Here is a 24,195-nt window from a genome sequence, read left to right on the forward strand (position 1 = left end):
CAATATCTGGACACTGTCACCAAACGGTTGCGGTTCAGCATTGGGTGAGGGACCATCCTGTTGAACCAGGCCTGAAGGGGCCGCATATGCAGGAGGCCCAGGGGAAGGGATTGAGAAGCTGCTGCCATCAGGCCTAGAAGTTTCTGGAATGTCACCACTGGTAAAGCGCTGCCTAACTGGAATAGGACTAAGCAGGCTGATATGCTTGACACCCTTTCGTCCGACATCACTGCTGTCATGGATCAGGCGTCCAGACTCAAACATAAAGTAGCGCGCTACTTGAGCTGGCGTCAGTTGACTTTTCGCATGATTCACCATCAGACCTAGTCTGGATAGGTGATCGGTGACAAGTTCCGTGTATTGCAGCGACTCCGCACAAATGAGCCAGTCGTCCAGGTAGTTTAGAATTCTGATACCGTTGAGTCTCAGAGTGGCCAGGATAGCGTCCATGCATTTCGTGAAAACGCGTGGCGCTAGGGATAGGCCGAACGGCAGTACACAGAACTCGTAGCCTTTCCCTTGAAAGGCGAACCGAAGATACTTCTGGTGCCCTGGTTTTATGGGAATGTGGAAGTAGGCGTCCTGCAAGTCCACTGTCGTGAGCCTGGCCTGATGGACTGCGACAGCTGTCGCAAGGTCAATATCTTGAACCACCTACAGCTCAGATACAGATTGACCTGTCTGAGATCGAGAATCGGTCTGAGGCCGCCGTCCCGTTTGGGCACCAGAAAGTATTTGGAGTAGAACCCTCCGACCATGTCGGAGGGTGGTAAGATGCGAATAGCCTGCTTTTGCAGGAAGGTCTTTAGCTCCTGAGCCAGTGAGTCGTTGGCACAGGGGTCCCTGACCAGCATATGGACCACCCCCCGAAAGGCAAATTGCGCTGGAACCGCCTTTGCCTACTGCGTCCCCGGCTTGACCTATCAGTGACCGCTGGAGAGCCCCGTGGACCGCCCTGAGGCTGCCACTGTGGCCTCTGATACCACTGCTTCTTAGGCGGTGGTGCCGGCTTAGGGGCAAGGTCACTAAATGCCTTTGTCGCTTCCCTTGCCGCTTTGGACCGAAGCAACAAATCATCCACTGCAGGGCCGAATGTATGCCCTGGCGTGATGGGCGCGTCCAGCAGAGCAGCCTTGTTATTCTCCGTCAGCCTGGCTTGAGAGAGCCACAGCTGACGGCGCGCAGCCACCAATGCTGCCATACTGCGCCCTGTTGCTTGACTCAGAAGCTGTGCTAGTCGTAGCAACATTCTGGAGATCGAGGGTCAGTCCCTCCTCAGCAGCGGAGCCCCAAATGTGGATCTGGTAAGCCACCAAACAGGTATTGTAGTTGCCCAACCAGGCAACAAAGGCATTAGCGGAGTAAGCCTTCTTTAGAAGGACCTCCGTGACCCGACATTGCTTGTTTGGGCAAGCCGCATCTTTGGACAGCAGCGCAAGGTTCGCTGGTTGCGCCAAAGCTAGAATAGTGGACCCGACAGGGGGAAACTGGACCAGACCCCTTTTATCCCCCTCGTGAACCCTATAGGTCGTATCTGACCTCAGAGGGTAGCTCCTTACGCTTGTCATAAATAGAGCACCTCTCAACTGTCGCACTGGGTCAGAGTTGACTGCTGTTGCTGGAACATCTCACACATATACCGTCAGCGGTCCGATGATCGGGACCTATGCCTCCTTTTCTTACCCCTTGGGGAAGGAGAAGCAGGAGAGGAAGAGGATGAGGAGGAAGAGGGACGACTCCACCTGTGCTTCCTGGACTCCTTGGAACCCCGTGCCCTGGCACCGTGCTCAGCGGAGCGAGGCCTCTGGCTAAGCTCCCTGGAATGGCTGGAATGGCGCTCCGTGGAGCAGCGCTCTCCAGAACTGCACTCCCTAGAGCGCCCCCTACTACTACCAGCTGCCTCTGCAGGAGGTAACTGCGCCGGGGTAATTGAGACATCACTGGACTGGCGCATAAGCCTGGACCGTAGTGATCGCTTGCTGAAAACAGCGCACTGCACACAAAAGGCAGGGTCTGCCAGAGCTCGCTCTGCGCACACATCTTTCATGGTCATCAGCCACTGGCAGCTTGGCGCCACAGTCAATACAACCGTGAAACATAGTAGTGCAGGTACCAACAGGCTTAGTAAACTAGTGTGGGTACCCAATGTAAAAGTACACCCAACAGTTAGCTTGGTACCGAACCTGGTACTGAGCGTTTGTTCTAGGTACTGAGGGAGTTGGTACCAACAGACTTAGTAAAACTAGTCTGGGTACCAATAAAAGCCTGGTACCGAACGTCAGTTCTGGGTACCGTTGGTATCAACAGACCTGGTATGAACCAGTCTGGGTACCAAATACAAATACCTACCGTCGGTACCGAAGCGTATGCTAATGCGGTAACGTCCGTACCGAAGCGTATGCAAATGCGGTACCGAAGCGTATGCAAATGCGGCACCGAAGCGTATGCAAACGCGGTACTGAGACGCGGTACTGTGTCTCAATAGAGAATTAATAAGTCAAAGGCTGCGTCAACTCTGGTACCGAGGTACAAAGAAGAAAAAACGCAAACCTATGCTAATGCACAACAGCAGCAGCCAGCAATCCTACAAAAGCAGGAGATCCCACAGCACGCCAGCTAACCGTACAGTGAAGGAGACTGTGTAACAGTACTATACTTCAAAGGTTGCGTCAGCTCTGGTACCAAGGTACAAGAAGAGAAAACGCTAACCTTGTGCTAATGCACAACAGCAGCCAGCAATCCTACAAAAAAGCAGGAGATCTCACGAAGAGATGCACGCTAGCTAGCTAACTGTACAGTCAAGAAGACTGTGTAACAGCGGAATGAGCAGCACGAATACTACACTCAGTTACAGGTTATTCTCAAGCCTGAAAATAACCTCTGTACTACAGCCGTAATACAGTGTCCTGTGAGCCCACAGAACTGAATCCCGTTTTCTGTAAGAAAAAAAGAAGGGAAGGGGTATACAGTAATGTAAACAACACTGAATACACAAAATAATAATACAACAACAAAACTATCACACGGGGATAGATTTTTTTTTTTTTTTTCTGGAACAGAGCCCTGTCCAGATGAGAGTTATCTGCCGTAATAGTGAACTAGACCCGGGGGAGGGCGAACGCAAGTCGCAGGCTCCCGCTGGCGCACTGCCAGGTCGGGCTGACTAGATCAAAAACTCGGCAATAAGATAATATTTTAAACAACGGTAGCAACTGTGAGTAAAAACACTGTTAGAGACAGAATACTGCAAAAACAAGTTAAACAAGGCAATACTACAAAGTAATAAGAAATACTTAGCTCAGATGCTTTCACTCTTAGTGAAAAAGGAAAAAGAGAATTTGCAAATGGCTGCAATGTGCTTTTGTCGGGGCAACTCACATTGCGTCATGCACTCTCGCGAGAGTTTGTTGGCATAATGCTTTTCAGTTCTTGGGTTCTTAAAGGGGAATAACCCATTAGTGATGGTTAATATTTCGTACTTGAAAGAGAACCCCCTCTACTCTAAAGGTCTATTTGGCAGCCATTTCGGTGTGCCATGTAAAAATCGATTCAGTCTCCCCAGGAGCTCATTTCCTGGCAGGGCAATTTTTGTAAGGCACTCGGCGGCTTAGGTCACCGTTGAAGGATTTAGTTCCTCGCTGGAGGTTAAATGTAGTACTTAATGCATTGACAAAACCTCCATTTGAGCCCATGCATTCAGTTGAGCTAAATTTTTTATCTTTCAAGACAGCTTTCTTGCTTGCAATCACCTCCGCTAAGTGGGTGAGTGAAATGCAAGCATTTTCAATTTTGAAAGCTTGTACTAACCCAGCTTTCCTGCCAAAGACCATCTTGGTTTTCCACATAAATCAGTCGGTTGAATTGGAGGATTTCCATTCCCCTCTTTTTCAGTCTGACAAGTAGCGCCAGTGCGGGCGTTAGCATATTATGTGGAGAGAACTAAAAGCTGGAGGCAGTCGGAACAGCTCTGTCTAAACAGCATCTGTCCAAATGGTTAGCAGGCACAGTACAGACTGCATATGAACTGGTCAATCTGCCCCTGCCTGAGAAGCTCACTGGCCATTCCACCAGGGGTCAGGTGACTTCATGGGCATTGTTCCACGGAGCATCTATCCAGGACATATGCAGTGCAGCAGTGTGGGCATCCTCCCATACGTCTGTCAGGTTCTATCGGCTGAATGTCCAAACACATTTACATATTTATTTCTAGTTGTTTACTATTTTACCATGTGCTGAAGTTGGTTATGTTGAGAATAATAACTCACTTTTTATGATCTTACAAAAAATATGTTTTGTTCGGGTGAAAATGTAGTAGTGTGTTATGGCAAGGATCTGGACATAAGAAATACAGTTTGTTTCACTTTACTGTTTCAAACACATTTTTTACAGCAGTAAAAGACAGTGTGGTAAAAACGGTCATGAAATGTTTGGCTGTGGGGCGATATCTAATGACAAAAACACTTGGCAATAAAGGGGTTAAGTGTAGGGTACTGTTGACAAGTTGAATGAATTGTTTCATGTAACTATGTGTTAGTCATGGCTGCCCTCAAATTATTAAGCTTGGTGCTTTCTTGATCAGTTGCTACAAATGCATTTACGAACTCATAAACATTCTGACTCACAGGGGATTACCATCATTCAGTCGGGTGACAGTCAGCGGTACCAGTAAATATTTATTTCTTGTAAGCTGTATGTAGATTTGGACCTTATTAGTCACATTTAAATGAAATCAGTTTGTACAGGATGACAGTTAAAACAATGGATATCCTTTGTATCTTGGCCGGTGAACTGTTAAAGTAAATATTCATATTAAAATCATTGTATTCTGGTTATGTTTGTACTACTAACAACACAATATCACTGGCACGCATTGCAAAAACTGGATTTAAATGTTTCTTGCACAAATGTAAAAGGGCAAGGAACAACATGTCTAAGTACCGCTAAAGAAAATTCATAAAGCAAACGGTCTAAAATTTCTTCAACAAAATTCTCTTGTCCAATGAGACTAAAATGGACCACAAAATGTTTGGAGGAAAAAAGGGAAAGACTTCAATGAAGAAAACCTTGTACCTACAGTTAAACATGGAGGTGGTTCGATCATGACATCGGGGTGTTTTAGCAGTTCAGCGACTGGAGACATTCATGTGATTGAAGATTGAATGAATGCAGCCATGTCAAAACATTCTACAAAGTACAATGATACCATCTCCTAGTAGCCCGATTGGCAACTTCTAATACGACAACGACACAAAGCATACGGCTAAGTCAACTCTAGATAATATGCGTAGGGTGCCAATACTTCTGTCTGCAGCTGTACAACACCGCCCCCCCCCCCTTTTATTTATATAGTTTATTAAATTCCCATACAGTGATTCCCCATTATGGCTCTATGGCCTCATCTACACCGACTTGCTGAACTGTTTGTGAGAAACTGACACCAAAGACCACAGGACTGTAATATTACTGCAGCTTTTTTTTATCTAACAACATAGCATTTACTTGATCTTCGATCAGATTTGTTTTCTTTAAACCAGGAACAAAAAATTGCAATTGATTTTGGCATTAAAATGAAAAGAAAATTCATAGTTCATGGTATATATTTTAAACTCCAGTACATCCTCTTACGGAAATTGCAGAACTGTACCTAAAACTCATGTGTTTAATAAAATATAGTTTTAAAAACGTCATGCTTATCTATATTCTTATCTGAAAGAAAATTGACTTTACAAATTATTAGAATCTGGTGTTTGCTGATTAAGCTGGTCAGACTGACCACTTAACAGCTATTCATCATTGGATGTTGGTTTCTGGCTACAATACAGTAACTCAAGAAAAAAAAAAAAAAGTATTCTTGCAAAACTACCAACTCCTTCAGGCTGTTATCTGAAATGGCAATTTTTATTTATTTATATTTTTTAATATCAGCCATCTCTAGAGATATGACACTTAATATTCATTTTATTGTCCTTGATAAGAGTTAAGTTTTATTAAATTATAGTATATACATATAACTGATTTCAAGAGTGCTTTTATTAGATTAAATGTTATAAATACTCTATTAAACAGTTTGACCTGTTCAAATCAATTATCACAATTACCTTGATTAACAAGGCAAAACAACGTTTCTTATTGTTCTTATTATAGTTAACCCTATACTGGTGTCAATATATTCTGCACTGCACAAAACACATTTCTTTAAAGGAGTGCTTTAAATTCAGATTAGAAAATGGAATCTGAGATTTCCTTTTACCTGATTGGTCAATATGAGTTCCCTAATCTCTGGTAAATGACCTTGAATGTCATCGTTCAAACTATGTTTTATCACTGTTCCAAATCAATCTGCTGGAAAATACATAAATACAGGGATTCATGTATTTAACTTTTTTCTACTTGATGAAAGAAAATCTCTGTCCTTGTACACACCCTCTGAATGTTGTCTGTCAATGTAGATTCTGCTTCCTTGCTGTCCTATGAGTTAAATCTATCTATTTTTAATTTAGCATAGCAAAATAAATAAATAAATAAATAAATAAATAAATAAACAAACAGTAGTAATTGAGAACAGTGTTTGCTGTAAGCAGCAACACAACAGCAAAAATAGCAACTAGTCTCCGGTTTGAATGACAAGTAGAAGAAAGCAAACAACTGGATGCAGACTGATTATTTTCAGTAACTTTAATTCAGCACAATAACAGGCACTGTGCTCTCTTACCTAACAAAGCCAGGAGGTTGAATAAACTTTCCGAAGACACTGTGAACAAGTTATTAAACTAACAGCACGATCAGCATTAACACATATAGGCTACTGAATATTTTTAAATTAGTGACTGAAATAAATTTTAGGACCTAATGGTAACTTAAATACCGAAACTTATACAAATACACGACTCTGCACTCCATTTTCTAATAGCATGTGACAGGGTAGTCTCCCGCCCCTGTGAGTACTCCCCACCCCTGTGCGTACTTTATGTTTTTTTGTATTTATATTTGTTGTATTATTATTTAAAAGATACTGTATTGTGTGTGAACGTTGTTTTGTTGTTAATTATTTTACAGCATGGATGGAGTTAAAATTCCCCAGACATGCTAAACAGAATGTGACTGTCTCCAGATTGATTAATTTAACACTAATCTGGAGACGGTCACATGTATAAAAACCAGCAGCTTTGGCTGAACGGGGTTGGTTTGGTTCAGAGGCGGAATGGGAGTGAAATTAAATAATATAGAAAACAACTTCTACTCGTTACTTATTTTGTGTTTTTTTCACTGTGTTTTGTTTATTGTCTGTTTTGGCCATCGTGCCTTTTTATTTGAAAAGTGTTTTGTTCAATCTTTTTATTTTATTATTAAAACGTACGCATCAGTGCTTTTACAGCCAAGTCCTGTGTGTCTCCTTTCTGGTCTGACGTCACCCACAAGCCATCTTGTTCACACAGCAATAGAACCTTCATAAGATGGCTCTACCGTCTGTTTAATGCTGGAGTCGAAGGCGAGGCACGAGGAGGGCCTTACCAAATGGTAAAGCCCTCCTCTTCTGGGTTCTAGTGTTAATTCTAAATTACTGGCCCCCTTTCATTGTGATAAGAATCTTTTGATTCTTCAATTCTCCAGTTATTTCAAGATATGCAAATATTTCAGACACATCTGCTGCATCCTTGTACATTTGATGATGCTTGAACTATAACGCATGAAGTGATTACATATCAGGAAGAAGCAGCAACTTTTCATCTATAACGTTGCATTTTAATTATCTAAATATTGCTATCAGTTATAATACTGCTGGAGCTAAAAAGAAGTAAGATGATGTTAAAACCTTGATTAACTGGCCTTTAAACCCAGAAATATAATGCTCAGTATGTAGACAGTTTTACTCAACCACATATCATTACTGTACATTGGGCAAGCTATGTAAATATTTTTAGAGAAGCAGCTTAAACACACTGATACTTTATTTCTCAAACTAAGATGTTCTTCTGTGAGCTGACGGAACATTTCCCCATTTTGCTGATGACCTTGTTGATGTATCAAATAAAGCTGCATCCACACTGGATGCGAGCGAAGTCGCCGAATGTCAATCCACACCAGGCGTGACTTGGAAGCAATCCAAAAGACTGGAAATATATACATAAGCCCGCCCATGCATTCCTATTGGACATACCAGAGATGGGCTGTCCCATTACAAAACAGGTCTTGTTTTTATAAAAGGTTACCACTCTGACCTCCAGCAACTCTGTTGTAAAGGTTGGACTTGTTAAATCTATATATCAGAGCTATTGAACATCCCTTTATATCCAACAGTTTTATTGTTATCATTATCATTACTAGTAATTGTACAGTTGTAGTATTTTTTTTTGTTCATGGTACCAGTAGTAGTAGTCTGATTTGAAGCCCGGTACATGTGTTAGAAGACAGCTGGACAATAGTAGTATAGTTGAACTGATACTTTCAACAAAATTATTTTATTGTTATACATTTATATATACAACTTACTGCAATCTCAGTTGTGTTTCTTTAAAAAATCCTTCTTTGATTCTTTTTATTTATTAACTAAGTATTCTAAAGTGCAACATTATTATTATTATTATTATTATTATTATTATTATTATTATTATTATTATTATTATTATTATTACATTGTTGTTGTTAAGCACTTTGTAATCACCATCTTCATTATTACTATTATTAAAATCTGTGTTATTATGCGCAGGTCACCGCTTACCTTGTATTATTATTTACTTGTATTTAGTTTTTCCTTTTAAAGCAGTCCGGTGAACTCGACAGAAAAACCTTTATAAATATGGCATAATCTTCAAAACTATGTATCTTGATAATGTTGGGATGTGTCACATAGAATACAAACGTGTTGCTGGCTTTGTTTTACAAAGTATAGAATAGTAGGACCTCGATAATATTTTTGTTTGTTTGGTGAATCACCACAAAACTTCACTTTATGCGTATGTAAAGTCCTTCTTCTTGACACTGATTTGGGCCTGAGAACAATTTAGTGAGCAAAACATTATCATAAAAACAAACAAACAAACCAAAATTAGGTCACATGTCAAAGTTGTGTGAATGTGGGACCTTTTTGTGTCATTTTTAAAAGCCAGCATAAGTGCACATTTTTCATTTAAATGATGGATATGTAGACTGCATGTATGGTCCGGTTTATTTTTGCTTATTAATAAATGAAAGAAAATGTCTTGGTGCTGCTAAAAGCACCACCTGTCTTTCTTCTGGATGTCTTTGTAGTCGTTCAGTTTGCAATCATATAATAATGGATAGTGCTGCACCTCATAAATTAACTTTTCGTCGTCCATGATTAACTTGTTTTGAGGTGTGATGTGTTTTGAGGCGTGTGCTTGACATGTGTCAAGGGTGTTAACCTTGCTTCTGATTGGTCAGTTTCATTCCAGGCGTGCAAACAGCAAAAATTCAAATTTCAAGGGGGTTTAATGACCAGTGGTGGGACTTGAAACCAAATGTTTTTCACAGAATTTGGAAGACTGGTACCTAAGGGTCTTACAGCAATACTTACATTTTAGGACCCACATCCCCTACAGGGTAAAGGGTTAGGCTGAAGATCGAATAAAACTTGTCAGTTACCTGTCGTCCGGCAATTTGCCAGAAGTGAGTAGGGTGCTCCTAGTATTTATTTTTCTGAAAAGCCCTATTCAATACGAGTAGAATGAGGTGCTACACATGATGGTAGAATCTAAATTGCACCCAGGGTGATTTTTTGGTCAAGGTCCCTTTCTTACTTTAGGTTGACCTTTGCAAGGCCACAGGTCGAAGGGGAAATTTTTTAAGAACCAATGGCTATCATTTCTGAACTCAGCGTGTCTGAAAACCCCCAGGTGAATTTTTCTAGGAAAATCTGAGATGGACGGGCAATGGCACTGGTTGAGCGGGCATGGAATGACCCCTTATTAGGCTCCTTGAATTAAAAGAAAGTGGTCACCCAGTCTACCATTATGTTATTAACCATGTAGTGCACCTTCAACCTAAAAGCAGTAACTCCTAGACTGAGACTGGAATACACAACCTCTTTTGCAACATAGAAAGTTTTGTGGGGTGTTTTGTGAGAGATACTGTAAACAAAAGTGTGATACCGTTTCTGTTTGCTTGATAGCAAACACTGGCCTCATAAAAAACAAATCAAACAATAAGTCAAAATGACAGCTTGGAAAAAATATAAAAATAAAAAAAGATAAAAGAACCTCGCCTCACAAAGTGATTTGTCTTTTTTAGCTTGGAAATGGCAGTCAATTAAGAAGAAAACTTGCCTTTTTGTCCTTTAACATAATTTTCTTTGCAGTTCTGCATTAGTTGAAGGATCCACTTGTGTTGAGCCCCAATGCACTGCCAGGCTGGGTCACCAGGCGCCTGTAGTTCTGACAGATATCTGTAAGCATAATGAACAAAACACAGAGATCAATCCACAGCTATTGCTAACAAAGTCATAGCGCTCCAAACTGGTTTATAAGACAGCAAATGTGCCCTTTTGTTTATTTATGTTATGAAAGTTAATTCAGCAAAAAATAAAGAATTTCATATAAATAAAATCGAAGTATGAGAATTTCATATAAAATTAAATAAAATGAATTAAAAAGCTGATGTATTTTGAGAATGTTACAACCAAAATGATATGAAATGATATCAGAAATTCAGATGCATGAATATTATGTTTTCAGCTGATTCTTTAAAAACAAACAAAAAAAAATAAAAGAATGTTTTAATTATGTTTATTTATTATCAATTATGGGAATAGCCAACATTTTAATATTATTATTTACTTCTAATAACCCCCAAACCTTTATTTAAATTGTTCAGTAAAATCAAATACAGTAGCAAACAACAGAACAGCACATATAACAACATATATAGATACCGTCTGAAAACACCAGCCAACCTTTCATTATTGAATAGTATTAGGAAATTATAACTGAAATTATTATTTCTGGTAATTAAGTAATTATATCTTTGTAACCAACAATAATAAGAAAATCATGACCAGAAGTAATACATTAAATGAAATGTATACTTAAAAGAAATCATTATTAAATGCACACACTATACCCTCAACCAGGCTGTTTTCTTTAAGAAACTGAGATGGCAAAAGGAAGCTGTGATTTCCCTACAAAAGACAGAATTACAGTATGCTGGCTCTTCAAAACCACCCATCCTGTCTATAATTAGATTTTGTTTTCAAGATGCATCTGAATAAGCACAGGGGATGCTGTGATTATCTTACTGCTGCTTTCTGTTTATATAACTTTCACTTCAGTTATATTTCAATGCCTATTTTTTAAATAATTGCAAATAAAATCATCAACAAATGCTTACAAAATGACATGTCGACCAAGTGGCTGACATGCCTTACAAAATGACATGTCGACCAAGTGGCTGACATGCCTTACAAAATGACATGTCGACCAAGTGGCTGACATGCCTTACAAAATGACATGTCGACCAAGTGGCTGACATCACTGATCCACATGGTACAAACTGTTCAAGCATCTACCTAACATTTGGGGGAAAATTTTTTAGATTGTGGCATTTTAATCATTTTATTTATTTTTCAAATTAAAAGCAGTCCTTTCCAATTTTATTTTGTGTCCATTTAATGGTTTATTTCAATAATGATTTCCCATTTAGGTTTTCACTGTCAAATAATAGTTTAGGCACATTTTCATATACTATGAGTGACAAAGAATAACAAAAAAATACAGATGTTTAGCCTTCACTGAAACTCATGTATTGTTAATGTAGGCAACCTGACTAGAATGCTCTTAATAGGCTTGTAACATCTGGAAGGTTTTATTCATAGTTGAGTACAAATTCACAGATTCGTGATACGGCTGTCAGCCTTACTGTATCACCTTTATTACAAATTGCAGCTTTCCATATTCGATAACATTTTATAGTATTACATACAATCACTACTTTGATTGGAGTAGCTTTTTAAAAACAAAACAAAAAATACAATGTATGGTATTGTATATTTGAATAAATGTACCATTACAGTGTACCACAGGGGCAGAACAACTAAATGGTTGAAATGGTTGAGGTAAAAATAGTTGAATAGACGACTAGTCGCCACTTTAAAAAACATATTAATAAATAATTTGATCTGTCTGGGCCTCTATTTGTGAATGTACTGTTTTGTAACACTGTTTGCGCACTATTTAAAGCTTATTTTAAAGCTTCCTAAATTTTTATTTAAAACTATTTATTAATTTTCTAAAATGTAATTTATGTATATATTAATGGATTCCAACTGCAACCACAGTTCTGTCCATCTGAAACCACACACTTCACTATTACTATTAGTTTCTGAGGTTAACTGTCACTTTTCTAGTTGACTATTCTGTCCTACCCCTACAGTACCAATACTTTTGTAACCACACAAACATTGTTAAAAAGGTATACCTTATGTATCTCTTCTGGTCATGTAAGGTGGATGGGGTCTCGAGCAATTTATCAAGCAGAAGACTTCTCAAAGCATCAATCCTTGTTTCCACTTCAGCATAAACTAACGAAAACATAAATGCAGGCATTAACAACATATATTGTTTTTTAATAAAGACAATTTTTAAAAATATATTTTGATATCAAACCCTTTATCAGCTTTATGTATCTATGAAAATGATGGATTTCTTAGCTGAATATTTGAGTAAAGGGGCTGTCCCTGACTAACTTACTAAAATATTTACTACAGTTCAGCTTTTCTTTTTTTACCTATTACAGAAATTAATCGTTTAATGCAAGCTATGCCATCAACATTACGTTAATACGAAACTGCAAAGCTCCGGGTTAAATGTAGATAAAACATGTTTATGAAGATACCGCCCTAGTAAGCAACTTGCAAGGTCAAACGTGCAAAGGAGGGTTGCCTACCTTTCTTGAACACTTGAACTTCAGTGTTCCCAAAGAGAGACTTTGCCTTTTCATAGTCATTGATCACTACATCATAATCACCCTAAATGCAAATAAAAAACAAAGACAAACAAATACAGTGAACTTGGCGACAGATGCTACATGGTTTACACTGTAAAAAATATATATATGTGTGTGTGTGTGTATATATATGACTTCTGATTTTCGGTTTTAACCGATAAAAACCAATAAATACAAAGAAAATAATCTGTGGATAGCCACTAAACACCGGAAACCACCAGAAAAACAGTGGAAATGGATAACCACACACATACAGTTGTAGTCAAAAGTTTCAAAAGTTGACATACCCCAATGAATTTATAAATTTCTAGAAATTTCTAGAAAAACAAAGAATTCTAGAAAAATCTTTTGTAGCAAAAGTTTTACTTTTATGTATGAGGAAAAAAAGTTACAGGAAATAGAAGTCAAGAATTATTTATTTTAGCATTTTTTTTTTGCAAAACTCCAAAAATGCCAATTCAAAAGTATTCATACCCTGACAAGGAAAATTAAATGAATAGCTAGTTGAGGCACCTTTAGGAATAATAACCTCTCAGACGATTAGGATATTTGAGCTTTTGGCATGATTCTTTAGTGATTTTTGACCATTCTTCACTGCAAAATTGTTCCAGTTCATTCAAATTCCGAGGACTTCTCTTGTGCATAGCCCTCTTCAACTCATACCATACTGATAATAGAAACAGTAATTGAAATTGGGATACTCAAATGCTTGGAAATATTCTTGTATCCTTCTCCAACTTTATGAAAATAAATAATGTTCTGCCTAAGGTCCTCATATAGCGCTTTACTTTTTCCCATATTGACTTATTGGCATTTTTTGAGTTTTGCAATTATTGCTACATAAGATTTTTCCTAAAATTCTTTGTTTGAGAAATGTCTACATTTGACTACAACTGTTGAGAGACAGAGAGAGAGAGAGAGAGTGGGAGAGAGAGAGAGAGAGAGAGAGAGAGAGAGAGAGAGAGAGAGAGAGAGAGAGAGAGAGAGAGAGAGAGAGAGAGAGAGAATAACAGGTAAACAAATGACCAAATTAAAGCAATCTATACAGTATGTCCTATCGACATAGAATCATACAAAATTAGTCTGCAGTGAAAAACCACATGTGTTGATTTTAAAATATTAGTTTCCAGCAGAAGTGTTCGGCATGAACACATCTTATCTTTACAGATCTTGATGTACTGGAATTCAGTTTACATCAGAAAATAAATGGATTAACAAACAAAACAAAACAAAAAAAATCTGCAGCTGTCCAATGAACATGTAATGGACAAATATACAACATATGTTAACAATTTAATAATACATGGAAAGGCTTATTTTTTTTTTATCTTCATTAACAAATCAGGCCAATACTGATAGAAAGTTAGTGTTAACATTATCTAAATGAGCAATGCTTCCAGTCATTTACATATACAAATATTGAAGTACGTTGAAGGACAGCTGATGGAAATATTCAAATACCTTTTGAATGTTCCTTTCGATATTAAGAGGAAGATTAAATAGAAACTTGAAACGCTGAAGAACGTTGAGTGCATTCCGTGTAGAATCAGCTTTGTCTTTGCGTCCTAACACTTCTTGGAATAAAGTGTCTGCAGTGACACTTGCTCCTGGAGATTACACAGAAATACAGATTAATTATATTTATATAGTATTACAGTTGCAGTTCTAAAATATATACAAAACTAGAATACTTTTTTTTTTAAAAGAATATACTACAGATATGGCAACCAATATGACACAATCATATGTTTTCTTATTCATTCATACTACAGACGTGTACTCTTTGTATATTATATATATATATATATATATATATATATATATATATATATATATATATATATATAACAAAACTAGACGCAAACAAACTAAAGTGGTTGACAAAATCAACCCTATCCCGCCACATTTTACTGCACCGGAGAATCACATTTGATTGCATCAACCACCTATCTATGGTTAACTCAATAAATATGTGGTTTATGCTATCCTAGTGGATTCTCTTAGCAGGGTAAAGTCAGTCTCAACATGCTTGTTTCTCAGATGAAAAATGTGGAGTTAATTAAAAGGCTGGTCCCACAGACTATTTAATGCAACTCAAAATGAGAACAGGATTAATTCTGACAGCTTCCCTTTTTGTTGAGTCTGTATTTTAACCTGAAACTGTCAGAATCTATCATTCCTGCGGGTTATCCGTCATGAGGTGGAGAGGCATATTAACAGAATGGGCTGGGATACATGCCCGCTCCTAGAAAGAGCTCAAGTTATGTTACTTCTGTCCATAAAAGATAAAAGTGGCAAGTGGGACTCAATACCTGGTAGATTACCTGGGTATGTCACTAATAATACATTTATGTAGTTTTATTAAAATAGTTTTTAAAGAGCACTTTAGATTTACCATACCAATCACAGGTAACTTTTTTTCTAGGAATGCTATATTTAAAATTATGTTAGTAATGTGTTTATAAGGTGCTTTTATTGTTTTAAATGTAATAAATAAATAAATAAATAAATAAATAAATAAAATGAATTCAAAAAGTACTGGTAAGAAAGCTTATAGATCAGTCATTTGATCCAATTTCTTTGTCCACATTTTGCACAAGGCAAATACAAATCAAAATAAGAACAAGTCTAAAATCTATTACTTGTTTTACATCTTCCAAAATCCTCTAGATTATCTGGTCTGGCAACTATGCTAAAAAGCAAAGACGAAAAAATAATTATGTCAGTCTCGCTGGGTGGCTCGCGTGCTATTTTCTGTAGTTGACTCTGTGGGTGGCCTTTGCAAAGTGAAAATGTAGCCTTTGTGAAATTATTGTTTAATCAAAAAAAAAGTGTTCGACTCTACAAAAACATTTACAAAGCATGTTATAAAATATGTTTAGTGAATCAGATTGCTTGATTGCTTTTTGTTAATATGTTACTTTTAATTTCAGATTTCATAGCAGGGGAAGTATTTTCAGCTGTATCGCTATATTTCATATTATGTAAACATAAAGGACCAGTCAGATGATAAAGTTTATTTTTACAAATTTAAAGGAAAGTACCTGTTTATTTATCTTCCATTACATGAATCAAATTGTTGTGTAGAAAATGTACAAATATTTTTGAAAACCACTAGGACTGAAAAAAATACCATGTATATGATGTATTTGACAATTGTAACAGTTTTCATATTAATAAGCATTGAACACTACTGTATAAGTATTATCTAAGAATTTGATCAATTAAACATATGCATCCCCAATTACCAGTAGAACGAGAGAAAAAAAAGTATTAATTAAATTCATTAATAATGTAGGCTATTACATAGTTAGTAAAAGCTCTTCAAATGCATAGAAGGAAAGCAAAAGGTGTTTACAGCATTTTCTTATCCTTTAACTGTTTAAAACGCTCTCTAGTAAACCATCCTGCTTGTTTTACTGTTTATGTAGATATACACTGAATCTTTTTTTTTTTTTTTTACTGAATCCAATGTATGCATAATTATAACAGCACATACATGTTTGTAAGAAATGTTACACATGCAATTGCAATGATACATAGCCCCGAGCAGAGTCCCTTTAAGTCCCCATTTCCTGATGTTGTATTAAAATACTGTGCTCCCTTGATATTTCACAATTCAATAAATCACAAAGTGGTTATTCACCATCAGACAGTAACTTGTACTATTGTTTTCAGACAGTAACTTGTGCTATTGTTTTCTGTACAAGAGCCTTTCACTAAGTCACTGCTTTCTATGTGTAAATCAGATAGCAAATTAAGAAGTGATCACTGCTAAATAAACAAATAATAAAAAAAGGCAGGTAAACCTAAAGAAAAAAATAACTACATTTTCTGCCCCTTGAACTCGCTCATATAGCTGTAACTGAAACGTATTGAGGATTTTTATCACTGCTTCCAATCTAGGATTTCAAGTCGTAGAAATGTAGTGTAAGGAGGAGACAGAACTTACTGTTCAGAACGTTCTCCAGCTTCTGCGTCATTGATCCCTCCACCTTTTCAGTCCCGTCCACTTCCAGTCTTTGATGGATTGCTGAAAATAAATCATGAACGTGAAGTATATTTTACAAAAGCACAGCAATTAAATAATATTGTTTTTTTCAAGCAAGGGGAAAGTATGTTTGAAGAAGAGAGTTTGTGTTTTATTAATCCACAGGCCAAACTAAATACTTTGACATACAAATGTAATTGCAACTGCTAATATATTATTACTGGGGACAAGGGCATTAATTGAATTACTAAAACTGTTATTCAAATTGGAAGAATATGAAAAAACAAAATACTGGTATGCCTCTCCCGCACCACAAGGATATTGACATTCAGCTATATAACCCCTTCATTGCAGAAGCCCTATTATCAATGCTTCTTTCTATTTGTTCTGAGCTTGATGTGCAAAGTTACATTTTTGTACCAAACATCTGCTTTCCTACAATAACTGCCTATGTAAAACAGACTGCACTGCTATTTTAGGAAAAAAGAGAGGTCCCTACACAAATACCTTTAGACCAGCAGATGGTATCATGAAAATAGATGTACAGTAGATTACTGTATAAATGAATAATTTTAAAATGATGAAGGTCCATTAATTTATGTCTAAACTAACTGGGCATAAAAATAGAATGGACATTTAATTTACCTTGTAATTTTAGATTGTGCACATCTTAATTATTTTATCTTCAAATTAACATTTTGCTTTCCAGCCCAAGGCATTTCTTGACCTTGTCATGGCAGGGCACATGGGGTCATATGTATGGGCTCTAAATTATGATGGACTTTTAACAACATAGCAACATGAAAGCAGAAAAATAATAATAATAATAATAATAATACAAACTAGACAACGTTTACCTTAAGACAAAATTAAACAGGGATAACAAATTACTTTCCCTTTGAAACTGGAGATAATGTAAAACCACTTTTCTATAAGGTCTCGGCCTGGCTGCGCACAAAGCATAAAAAATGAAGTTGCCGTAGTTGTTATATTATATTTAGCATTGCTGGATGAATTTAGTTCTCTGTACTCCTATATTATATAACATTTGCCATTTGCAACTTGTAAAAGTTTGTTTTAATATACACCATGGTAAAAAAAAAAACATATGTTATAATGATATAACATCTGCTTTCATAGAACCAGCACCATTGAGAACTGGCATTATGTGAATGTAAAATGAAATAAGTAAATGCATTAAAAAATAATTATATATTTTATATATCATTTTGAAAAATGCTAAAAATAAGCCAATTCATTCTCCCTTCTATCCTAAAGCTAAATTAATATATTTTGTGACACTAATGGTACGTAAGTTACATATATGCAACTCCAGTGTCATTATACAAAATGTACATCTAAAATGATATTCAGGGGCTGATGTAAGGATATGTGCAGTGATTTTCTGGCTCCAGAATCACCCATATTGTTTTGCATGTGAAAACTACATTTAGCGACCATATGGCTTCTTTGGTAGCTGAGGCTTTTCCAAATAACTAATTTCATGCTGAGTGACCTCAGCTGTAAGGATCTCACCTTCTCCTCAGAAAACTTTTATTTTATTTCCGGGTGCAAAAAGGACTGCTGCACTTCCGTGGACATATTTTTTTTTGTTTGGTTTGATTTTTGTGTTCCACAAATCTCATACAGAGCCTACTGCTTTGTACTCCTAACTCACCTCACCTCTGGGCTGGAAGTGTGGCCACTAAATAGCCCCATGCACAGGTGGCGCTCATTGCGACCCTCATTATCATGATTGCAGCTCATCATTTGTGCGTGTTGGAGTAATTTGCATTGCTCTTCAGCTTACATAGGCAAAATAATTGCCTGGCCGCTAGGCGATTTGGATTTTGCAGCCGCAATTGTTTACACGACGCCTATCCTTACACCAGCCCCCTTAATAGCTTGCACTTAGCTATTTTAAGCACTCTCCTGCACAAAAATAAAATGTTTCTGCTCCTCAATTTAACTTGCGTAATTCCGGGACTTTTTCAATTTCAGGAACAGAGCACAATAAAACAACAAACAATCTCAAATTCCTTATGGAAGATAACATCTCACAACCAATGGCTATAAAGATCATGTGCATATCTTTAAGAACAGGATTCAGTTTTGATAGGGCTGCAGCTCGGCTCACTGGTCAACAGCGATTCACAATATGTTCTTGGTTTGAAATGCCCTTGTTTTCTTAGCTTGCAAATACTTAAATCTATTTTTAAACACAAGCCAAAGACACAACATTTCTTTCAATATACCTCTCTTACAACAAAACATTTTTCTTTAGTTTTGTGCAATCTCCACTGCTGTCATGTTCTCTGTGTCTTGTTTACATATTTAAGTTAGCAGTGACCCGCTGAGGTGCAACACCTCATTCACAGGAATGACCTGTCGTCAGCAGAAGCTCAAACTTACACAGCAGACAAAGTAATCAAACATGGGCAGGTTTAAAATTCAGGTCACAAAAGTACTAAAGAAGAATGATACATACAAAAAAATAAACCATTTGAACTAAACAAGCCAGTGAATGTTTTTTATATTGACATATATATATATATATATATATATATATATATATATATATATATATATATATATATATATATATATATATATATATATATACTAAAATCAATTTAACAAGATTTACAATGTGAAATCAGAATCATTTCATGTCATGAAAAATAGTAATTTGTAAAAGTGCAAAAGGCTGGATTTATGGAAAACACAAATACATATTTTTTGCTAGGTCAATGTCAATATTGTAATCGAAAGGTTGAAACCACAGTATAATGTTTTTGTTTTTCTGATAGAACCTACATAAATGTAGTGTGTTTCATTTCACCCACAAAGACAGTTTGCCATGTAGATATTGACCTCTTTATGAGTTCATGTGTGGTAAAATCAGAGCTCACCAGAGGTAAGATACACAATGTTTCACCCCTGTCAGACCTACAGCATAATTACGAGGTCTGGATTCTCTCACAGGTATTTGCTGTTAACCACCAAGGACTGTTGTGCATCCACTGGCCATACATAACATATTGTAAGGTTTATGGGGTATGGCATTGTTTTACACAGAAAAACATTTCATTGTGCCTGTCCTTAAAGATATCAACAGTAGTTCAACTTGGAATGCACAGTCCCAGTTTACCATTATTATTCAGCAAGAGAAACAATCCAGATTTACTGACAAATTCCATCGACCAACATTGGGTCAGGCAGAGGTGAATGCAATTGCCTGCAGCTCAGTTTACAGGCTCCTTGTGCTGTCGAAGCAAACTTCCTGTTTAACATCTCTACCGCAGCAAAGTCACTGTCAAACTGTCAAGCCATCTGACTGTCAGGAAGGGGGCTAATGCTATCGAAGGAATTCAGAGCAAATAACCTGCCACGGCTGTGAATGCAAAACTACAGCTATCTATATCATGAAAAAGTAAATTACCATGACCTACATCCACAGTATGCTCATGTAAAAATGTAAGTTTGACATTAGGATAACAAGGACATATGCCAACATACACCCCCCAGATTCTAATACACTCCATATAATGTGATATTGGACATGTATTCCTCTAGACATATGTTAAATAAAACCACAAAAACTGGATCGTAGATTTCCTTTAACCTGATTGGTCAATATGATGTCCCTAATCTATATTGACCATCGAATGTTATTGTTCAAACTATGTATAATCTCTGTTCCAAATCAATCCACCAGAAACTACATCAATGCCGTATTCATTCATGTATTTTACCTTTTTCCTGCTTAATGAAAGAAAATCTCTGTTCTAATACACACCCTCTGAATGCTGTATAGAGTCTGCTTCCTCACTGTCCTATACATTCAATCTATCTAATTAAATACAGCATAGCAAATAAAAGCGAGACTAGTGTTTGCTGCCAGTGGCAATACAGTAACTACAACAGCAATAGCAACTAGTATCTGATTTGAATGACACGTTGTAGAAATCAAAACAACTGGATGCCGACTGCTTACTTTGACCAACTTTATTTAGCATATCATAACAACATAGACACAATGCTCTCTTCTCTAACAAAGCAAGGAGGCTTTGAATAAACTTCATGAACGCACTGTGAACAAGTTACTGCAAACAGCAAGATCAGCATTAACACATGTAAGCTACCAGACATTTTAAATAAAACTTTTTTTTTTCTTTTTTTTTTTTTTACTTTTGCTAATATATTTTAGGACTTCACGGTAGCTTAAACACGGAAACTTTTTTGAGTGTAAAATAAAAACTTACTGGTAATTTTATTCTTTCACAAGATTTTAGCTTTTTTAAGCAGTAGATAAAAATGTATTGCATTTATCTACCGGAAGCCATAGTAGTACAGGATTTCATGATAGATTTCAAAATGTAATTTTTTTATTTGTCAGGTTTTCGTTAAGTACATGGAAAACGACAAAGCATTATGTAGTTCAATATATTAACGTAACATTATCCAGCAGGTTTCATTTGACTTTATGAAGCAAAATTCGTTACACTATAGGGTAATGCAAAACTTGGCCATAGCTGTAGATGTCTAATGTGCAGATTTATATTTTTACAAAGGCTAATGTAATGTGTACGGAGAATACGCTAATATTATTTCACCGTAATGATTTATACATTTAAAATAAACAGAGCACTGTAAATACATGTTGTGTGCAATTTATTTGTACTGTTTTTAACCCAACGTCTTGATATTTCAGACAACCTGTCTCCAAACATGTCCCGTAGCCATAAAGTGACGGTGTAAACAGATGGTGTATGCCATTGACGTGTTAAGTAGGGGATACGGCTCATTTGCATACCTCCGACAAATTGGTAAGATACAATCTCTCAGTAAAAATCTGTGAGGAGAACTTCCATCTAAAACCACTATTGGCCAGTAAAATAACCAGGCAGTCGTTTTATAGATCACGTGTCAAATACTACACAGTAATCTTTTTTAATGGCCGGAAAATATCGCCATCTTTTATGCATGGGCCATTAGATATAATCCAGTCTTCTATTCTGTTGGAGAAGGTGTTTAGAAAAAACCTTCATCTTGAATTTCTGCGGTGGGAGATTTCAGCACACACTAGAAACTTGCAGTTGACTGGACTAGCAAAAGACACGATCTCTTGCTGCCATTTATTCAGACGGCTTGTTTATTTTGGCTGGTAAGAGGTCTGACAGAATACTTCAGTTTTCCAGTGCTGCAGTGCTTGGATCTGAAAGTGAACTGCCCTCTCAGGGCATGCTGGGGTACAACATATATAGATTCCAAAACCAATAAAAATCAATTAGATATAAATAATAAATAAATAAATAAAAGGGGTTGAAATGAAAGCTGTTGGCAATGTAATCCCAGCAGCTGATTCGTTATTCCCAGAGCCCCGTGTTTTTCGCAAATACGAAATAACATGAAATGTAACATATAAAATGAATTAAAACGTAATGCAAATATAAATCATAGGTGGCTGTGTGGTCCAGTGGTTAAAGAAAAGGGCTTGTAACCAGGAGGTCCCCGGTTCAAATCCCACCTCAGCCACTGACTCATTGTGTGACCCTGAGCAAGTCACTTAACCTCCTTGTGCTCCGTCTTTCAAGTGAGACATAATTGTAAGTGACTCTGCAGCTGATGCATCATTCACACACCCTAGTCTCTGTAAGTCGCCTTGGATAAAGGCGTCTGCTAAATAAACTAATAATAATAATAATAATAATAAAACAATCATAGAGTGTCATTTTTAAATTGTGATGTTTATACAGAAAATACTTGCAAATATTTGCAATCATAGTTGTCAAGGCCCAGCCGTTACCACAGACACGGTCTGAAGGGAAACGGAAGCTCTGAAGCACTTGCGCAGATTTATAATTTGGAGCGAGTCGTTTGGGAATTAAAATTGTGATGGAAGAGACGTTTGTTCTTAAAAAGACTAAACCGCGCGTAACAATTAAACACCACTGCAAAGGATTTGAGCACGAGGGGATGTATGCAACTGATGGTGACAAAATAATGATGTGCAGACTTTGCAAATGTCAGCTGGAATGGGAGTTGAAAGATACCATTGTTAAGCATCATAGCTGTTTTTTGCTTTTGGGGAAAATATGGCTTGTTTGCTTGTACAGTATTTTGCATAAGTATGCTAATGATTTGTTTTATTTCAAGTGGTGCAAACTTTGCACTGGAGCAAATGCTGTTTTGGTTTTGAATGGATTTGAATGAATTTGAATGAATGAATCTGCTTTGCTTAGTGTTTAAATAGTGAGAAACCCCAAGCTTGTTGTATACTGCTTCAGTGCAATGGGATTGAAATACAAATCCTATCTTTTTTTTTTTTTAATGGGTAGATTGCTGTATGTGCAATTATTTTGACAAAAGTAGGGCAGAGTAAATATTATATATATATATATATATATATATATATATATATATATATATATATATATATATATTATATATATATATCTATATATATATATATATATATATATATCTTTTTATTTATTGTTTTTTTAGCTTACTGTATTGAGAGGGCATGGGCAGTATTTACTGTAAATAGGCAGTTTATTAAAAAGAGTGGAGGACTGTACATTACCATTACTGCCGCTAAAGAGAAATTATGGTAACTAAATAATTTTTCTGTGCAAGGTCTTTGTCAATGTTAAAAGAAAAAAAATTGTATAATATGTAATAAAAAATATGTATGTGGTTAAAACGATGTATACTATACTATTATTGATCTACATCTACTGGAGTATCATTAATGTGTAATGTGTAAAACAACATGTTGTGTCTAGGACGACAGTTACTCCACAAGAACCTTTTTCTTTCTGAAACATTATTTCTCACTGTAAAACAATATTATTGGCCTTTTTAAACATGACTTATCAAGCTTCATTTACAGCGCTGACACCACCAACCTGCGATGCCTGTCAAGGAGGACTAGTTCTACTCCTGTGTGCTGATATTTTCAGAAAGTTACGGCTGAACTGGGATTCAAGGTCAGGTTTTCAAGTTACCTGTTCCAAACATTTAAAATTGCAGAGTGTAAAATGTCTGACTTACAATGACGGACCCGCTAGTACCAGACGTAAGGTGGCCAAATACATTCACTTAATTGGTTGCCAGGAAGGACACCAAAGGTATTACCATTATTGAATTATAAACCAATAAAATAAAAATGCAATGTTTGTCATATGCTGCTAGTTAGATAATACCTAGGCTATATAATCCCCCTTACCACTTGTTAATTG

At 36.7% G+C, this 24,195-nt stretch overlaps 1 protein-coding gene across 2 annotated transcripts in view; it reads right to left on the bottom strand.

Annotated features, from left to right (window-relative positions):
* Window positions 1-24,195, bottom strand: part of LOC117394682 (exocyst complex component 2) — a 163,132-nt gene that overhangs the window by 70,820 nt on the left and 68,117 nt on the right. For both annotated transcript variants that reach the window (XM_033993116.3, XM_059014142.1), the window contains exons 7-11: window positions 16,910-16,990; window positions 14,419-14,564; window positions 12,898-12,979; window positions 12,430-12,532; window positions 10,284-10,402 (exon numbers count right to left, since the gene is read on the bottom strand). In XM_033993116.3, the coding sequence (XP_033849007.2) occupies window positions 10,284-10,402; window positions 12,430-12,532; window positions 12,898-12,979; window positions 14,419-14,564; window positions 16,910-16,990 (531 nt within the window). The remainder of the gene's footprint in view (window positions 1-10,283; window positions 10,403-12,429; window positions 12,533-12,897; window positions 12,980-14,418; window positions 14,565-16,909; window positions 16,991-24,195) is intronic.

This window comes from Acipenser ruthenus, chromosome 3 (assembly GCF_902713425.1).
Source record: "Acipenser ruthenus chromosome 3, fAciRut3.2 maternal haplotype, whole genome shotgun sequence".
Lineage (NCBI taxonomy): Eukaryota > Metazoa > Chordata > Actinopteri > Acipenseriformes > Acipenseridae > Acipenser > Acipenser ruthenus.